The sequence below is a fragment of the Brassica oleracea genome, chromosome C9 (assembly GCF_000695525.1).
Source record: "Brassica oleracea var. oleracea cultivar TO1000 chromosome C9, BOL, whole genome shotgun sequence".
NCBI lineage: Eukaryota > Viridiplantae > Streptophyta > Magnoliopsida > Brassicales > Brassicaceae > Brassica > Brassica oleracea.
In genome coordinates, this window is record NC_027756.1 from 25790255 (window position 1) to 25796254 (window position 6000).

The 6000-nt window shown below is 41.4% G+C and overlaps 1 protein-coding gene across 1 annotated transcript; it reads left to right on the plus strand.

The window, feature by feature from the left end:
• Positions 1-5002: 5002 nt before the first annotated feature.
• Positions 5003-5409, plus strand: LOC106314649. Its single transcript, XM_013752489.1, has 2 exons — positions 5003-5251; positions 5329-5409. The coding sequence occupies exons 1-2, from the start codon at positions 5003-5005 to the stop codon at positions 5407-5409; spliced, it is 330 nt and encodes a 109-aa protein (XP_013607943.1).
• The last annotated feature ends 591 nt before the right edge of the window (positions 5410-6000 follow it).

The window sequence follows — 6000 nt, forward strand, 5'->3', positions numbered from 1 at the left end:
TGTCTTCATGTGCCTCTTATGACTCCGTTGAACAAATCGGAACATGTAAAGTCGACAAGCATCTCGACCTCATCGTTTTTATCACAGAAGATTTAGATTCGACATTCAAACATTGCTAAACTGAAACAAATTTATATGTATTGATGTTTGATATTTGTAAAAGATAGAACTACAAAATCTATATAATCTAAACGAAAAGTGAGAGGATATTACTGTCTATAGATCGGAGAAGTTGTGTCGTTAGTGGATCTATCACTCAATCGTCTTTTTGGTTCTGTTGAGAGCATTTTGTTGTCTTTTTTTATCAATGCAGTTTCTGGAATAAACATTAATGTGAACGTGGGCTGGACCCTATAAAATTGATTGGTAAAAAGTGATCAAAAGTTACTTAATAAAACTTTGAGTATAAAACCCACTAGATAATGAAAAATATTATAGATAACCCAATTCAAAATAGACTAATAAAGCCCAATTTATAATGAAGAAACTTATATTCAATCTAGAGCGATTTGCACCATAAATACACAAAAAATGGGAAATTTGCGGGGATGGAAGATTAGACTGTCCAAACTCAAGGCCCAGCTTCTGAAGGGGCGAAAAGATGATGGTGCCCATATTGCTCATCTCTTTCTTTTACGTAGAGAAGCGGAGGAGTTTTGCAATGAAGACATGCAAGTAATGATTACAAAATCTATATATATATCGGACCGTTTATAATTGTCTAGGTTTCTATCAAAAATTAGCATAAAAAATTGACCACTCACTGCACATAGAAAATATAAAACTTTTCGCCTGTTTAACACGGGTAACAAAACGGTATGCATGCTGAGTAAACTGTACCGACGTGTGTATTTGTTTTGCTCTATATAACAAGTGTTGGTCCGTGGGTGAAACACAAATCATAACTATCAATTTCTTAGAAAAAAATCGTCTTTAATGGCATTTTAAGGTTCTCTTCATCACTCCAGTTTGGGAAGTAATAATCAGGTCAATTATTAGTATTTATGTCGTATCTTCTGTTGTTTCCGCCGATAATGTTTGCATTTATGATGGATGCATGTCAGTCTTAACATGTATATCTTAGAAACATTATTTATCTGAACATTCTTTTTGCATGCGGTCGTTTGCTTTGTCATTACACTTTATTTAAGAGAAAAATATCTTTTCAGATGGGGAAGCTTGTAAGGCTTTAGCGTGGAGAGTGGCTCAAGGAAGGCGACGGCGCTTGGAATTTTAATGCTGATCCTACTGACTTTGGGTTTGGGGCGATGATAAGACACAATGAAACGTACAAATCTTTGCTTAACGTAGAGAGGATGAGATACGTGGTGGGGCAAGGGACTCCTGTCCTACTGTCTTACCAGTTTCCGGCATGGATTCTCGGGCCACTAGGGAGGCGATCTCTGCCGATTAGCGTCACCACAACTGCTGACATACCAGTCATGCTCAGTGTAAGGGAGTGATTCACCGAGCTCGTGCTTGTTGTGACAATCGGAGCTGAGAGATCGCTAGATTCCATTTCAACCGAAGGGACAACTTCGTTATTGGCCGAAAGCGGTTTGTTGTTGACGGTAGTCAAGACGAGTGTGCGAGAAGAGAGTATCAAAGTAAGTGTACATACATTTATATTGTTGGCCTTTTGTTTTGCATGATTGTTTTTGTTCATTTTTCTAAGAGACATGTGGCGTGTTTTTTTTGCAGGGCTCGTGGTTGGGAGAAGGATGACATGCAACATATCTATCTTGGAGGAAATTTTTAATGAGCAGGAGATGATGGTCCTGCATAGGGTTGATCTTGAGATGGACTTGGCCGACACACTCCAGGAACAAGCTGACCGGCGCTACGAATCTGTTGCTCGCGAGGTGATATTGGTGGAAGACGACGATGAAAACATGACTGATGCACAAACAGGTACAGGATTGATTTGGTAGTTTGCAGTTGTACTGGTTCTGTAAAAGCTTGGCTATATCCGGCTATTCTGTCTCGCTTATCGGCTACATTTCTTATTAACCGGTTAATATGTGTGTTGTTTACATTACATAGGTGGGGGCAATGATCATGCACCTAATCAAGATCCATCGCAATTGCCCCTGATCCAGCCACCTACAGCCCCGTCTGAGACGGAGGCATTAACAGAAGATGAAGTCCATTTGCACTTTTTAGCGGCATGTTAGGTTTTACATATTATCCGGCTATGATTAAATCTGGAGTCCACGTTTTAACTTAACCGGTTAATATATAATGATTTGGTAGGGGCGTTGCCACTTACACAACAAGCTCCGGCTCTTCCTGAAGCGGCAACCCTGAATCAAAATGAGGGCCAAATCGTCCGGCGATGGACAATGGAGACGCCGATGGATTTTTGGGAGGGTCTGATGGGTGATGACCTTGTTCTCCCTGATGGCGTGGAACCAAATCGGGCTGTAGTGGAGGGTGAAAGACGCACAACCGAGACAATATGCCTTGTAGGTGATGGAGGGGTTGCAGCAGCTCACGAAGAAAATGATGCTTCCTCTACTGGATCGTGTCCAGATTTGGAGATGGAGGTCCCTCCGCCTGTTTCTGTGCCGGATGAGACTCACAGAGGTGCTAACGCTGCACCAGAGCCTGGTAATGAGTTGCTCGCAGCGTTTGATAAATTCTTGGGTAATGAGACAATACGTTATCTCCTTTTTGATTTAACTACTGCACATGTGACAAAATGAATAATATCACCCCGGTTTTGGTATGCAACATCAAGGGGCGAAGGTAGCCAAGTGCCTCAACCCCCTCAACCCGTTGTAGCGTCTGGGAGTGGAATGTCAGTTAGTGAAAAATGTCAGGACCAGACCACTGTGGTCGTTACAGCTAAGCTCGGACTCACCATTGACTGCGGTGGTATGGGAGCCCCCGGACCCCAAGATGTGACACCTAAGAACCCAAACTCCTCGTCTGATGAAAGTGGAGCTGATGGTGGGTTTAACTAAAGTTATTTAATCGCTATCGACTGCTAATGCAATATGGGTTATTTGTAGTATTAATCGGCTTAGTGTGTTTCCTTTTAAGGTAGTGTTTTCCAACGGAATGGGTTTGTTAGCATTTTACGTGTGATATATTAGCCGTCTAAAAACCCCAAATGTGTGCGGCTAAGTGTTATGAAGAACGGTTAGACTGTTTGATTTTTCAGAGAAAAATCGTGGTGTTGTTTGATTTTGGTCATGTAATATGTATCCGGTTATGTCAGTTTGTTTTACGGTTATGTACGGCTGATGGATGTAGAATGTTATGTTCCATTCGTAAGTTATGAAATGAAGAATGTTGCTAAATGATATTGGATTGTGTTATTTAACCGGCTATTTAATCTGTATTTCCGGCTAGTTGTTTATGTATAAGTATAAGCATATTTGATGGAGTTCATGATAAGCTGTGCAATTTCTATCCATAGTAATGCAAAAATTAATTAACATGACACCAATGTGCAGGATATGTAGGATCTGGTAATAAAGACCTTTTCATTGGCAAGACTTTTGAGACTAGATATGCATTCAAGCAGCACATGGCTTTGTACGCTATGAAGAACAAATTCGTCTACCGTAGTTCAAAATCAGCACCTTCTGTTATGGTGCTCGAGTGTATTGGTCAGACATGTACTTGGCGAGTTTATGCGGTGCTAGTTAAGGGCTCAAGTATGTATGAGGTCTGTAAGATTGGCAGTGAACATAGTTGTAGTGTTGATGAGCGATCTGGGTACCAGAGACAAGCAACATCGAGCGTCGTTGGGGAGATGTTGAGACAGCAGTTCAGTGGAACTGGTGTGGGTCCGCGCCCAAGAGAGATCAGACAGGTTATGAGGGGAGACCATGCTGTCATCATCTCATACTGGAAGGCTTGGCGTTCGCGTGAGGTGGCTGTGGACATCGCAAAGGGATCTTGTGGTGCTTCTTACCAAAGTCTTCCCAACTATCTACAGAGGCTGGTTGCGGCTAATCCAGGGACCCTTGGCCATATACATACCGAATATGTAGAGGATGTTGGGTACCGCTTCAAATATATTTTCCTAGCTATGGGTGCATGCGTGAAGGGTTTTCAGCATATGCGGAAGGTTGTGGTTATAGATGGTACACATCTGAGAGGGAAGTATGCTGGCTGTCTCTTAACCGCTTCTGGGCAAGATGAGAACTATCAAATCTTCCCACTAGCCTTTGCTATAGTGGATGGGGAGAATGACAAGTCGTGGGAGTGGTTTTTCAATAAGTTGTCATCATTCGTTCCTAACCAAGATGGTGTTGTGTTTGTATCAGACAGACATGCCTCAATTTACCAAGGATTGAGCAAGGTATGGTGTAATCGTGTTATACGGTTATGTTGTTTATTGTACGTACATAAATTTTAATCTGCGGATATCTAAATTGTTATTCGGTTAAATTTGCACTTACCACTGCTGTGAAATTAATCTTTGTAGGTGTATCCGCTAGCTGGTCATTGCGCATGCATCATCCATCTGAAGAGGAACATCAAGACTCTGTTTAAGGAGAGGCAACTCGGTTATCTCGTTTCGAAGGTAGCGAGAGCTTTTAGAATGGGGGAGTTTTACACGGTCTACAGTGAGATTCGGTCCATCAATAAACAGTGTGCTGACTACCTCGTTGACATAGGTGTTGAACATTGGACCAGATCCCATTTCCTTGGCGAGCGCTACAACATCATGACAAGCAATCTGGCTGAGTCTTGGAATTCGGTCCTTAGGGACGCAAGGGAGTATCCGGTTATCCCGTTGGTGGAGTTCATACGAAAGAAGATAATGAGCTGGTTCACATCGCGACGTGATGCTATCAAAGATGTGGAAGCTGGTTTGACACCAAAGGTTAGCAGTTTGCTTGCTGCGAACTTTGAGACATGTGGTGGATATGACGTAAGGAAGGTGGATAATGATGAGTATGAAGTCCAGGACTAGAAAGGAGGGTTGTTTGTCGTCAGTTTAACAGAAAAGTCGTGCACGTGCTTTGAATTCCAAAAGCTCAGCATGCCATGTTCCCATGCAATTGCGACGGCGTTGAAAGCTAACGTTAAGGTGGAGGGATTAGTTGGTGATCTGTACACTATCAATTATCTGAAGGCAGCGTATGCAGAACATGTTTTACCGCCTGTTGAGTTGGGCAGCGGTCATAGGTTGGCTGATGATGTTGCTTCAATTACTCTCAACCCACCAGCTACGAGACGACCACCAGGGAGACCAAGAAAGAAGAGATTCTTCTCGCGTGGAGAAGTTAAGGTAAAAGCAGCAGCTGCTATGAATTTGAATAGTAGAAATGTTATTGCTTTTACTAAAATATATGCTATTGGATGCAGATGAAGAAGATACCCAGAAGGTATTGCAGCCGTTGCAAGGGGCTAGAGCATAATCGTGCAACATGCAAGCAAGCAATATAAAAAAGTACTAAGTAAGAAGAAGGGGGTTGCTGTACGAGGGGGGTTGTATGCATCGTCTGGTGGTTGCCTTGGGTTTACGATACACATTTGGTTTAGATTGCTGTTAGGAGTAGACAGTATAAATAAGTGTGTAAGTCCATGGTTGTGAATGTTATATGAATTCATATTGTTATCATAAATAAAGCATTTCCCCTTTAAATATTGTTGGTTATTTAGTTTGGATTGAGGTTATACGGCTAAGCTAATAATAACATTAGGCCACATCTATATGTAGCCGTATAATTTGTTATTGTAGAAATGGTCAAGATCACTTTGATAAAAATTTTCATCTTCATAGCGTTTACAATTAGCCGGCTATTTTAACATGGAAAATGTTACGTGAAAAAATGGACGGATAACTGGTATACACAATCATCGAACACTATGATAATGTTCATCATCATTATGCTTGGATTAGCAGGATATTTTTATAAGTAGATGGTTAAATGAATAAATAAACGGATAATTGATAAGATTCGTGTTTAGAGCACATAATTGGTTTGATTACATACTAAGACAAAAGACGTTCAAGCAAGGTGATAATTGATCTAA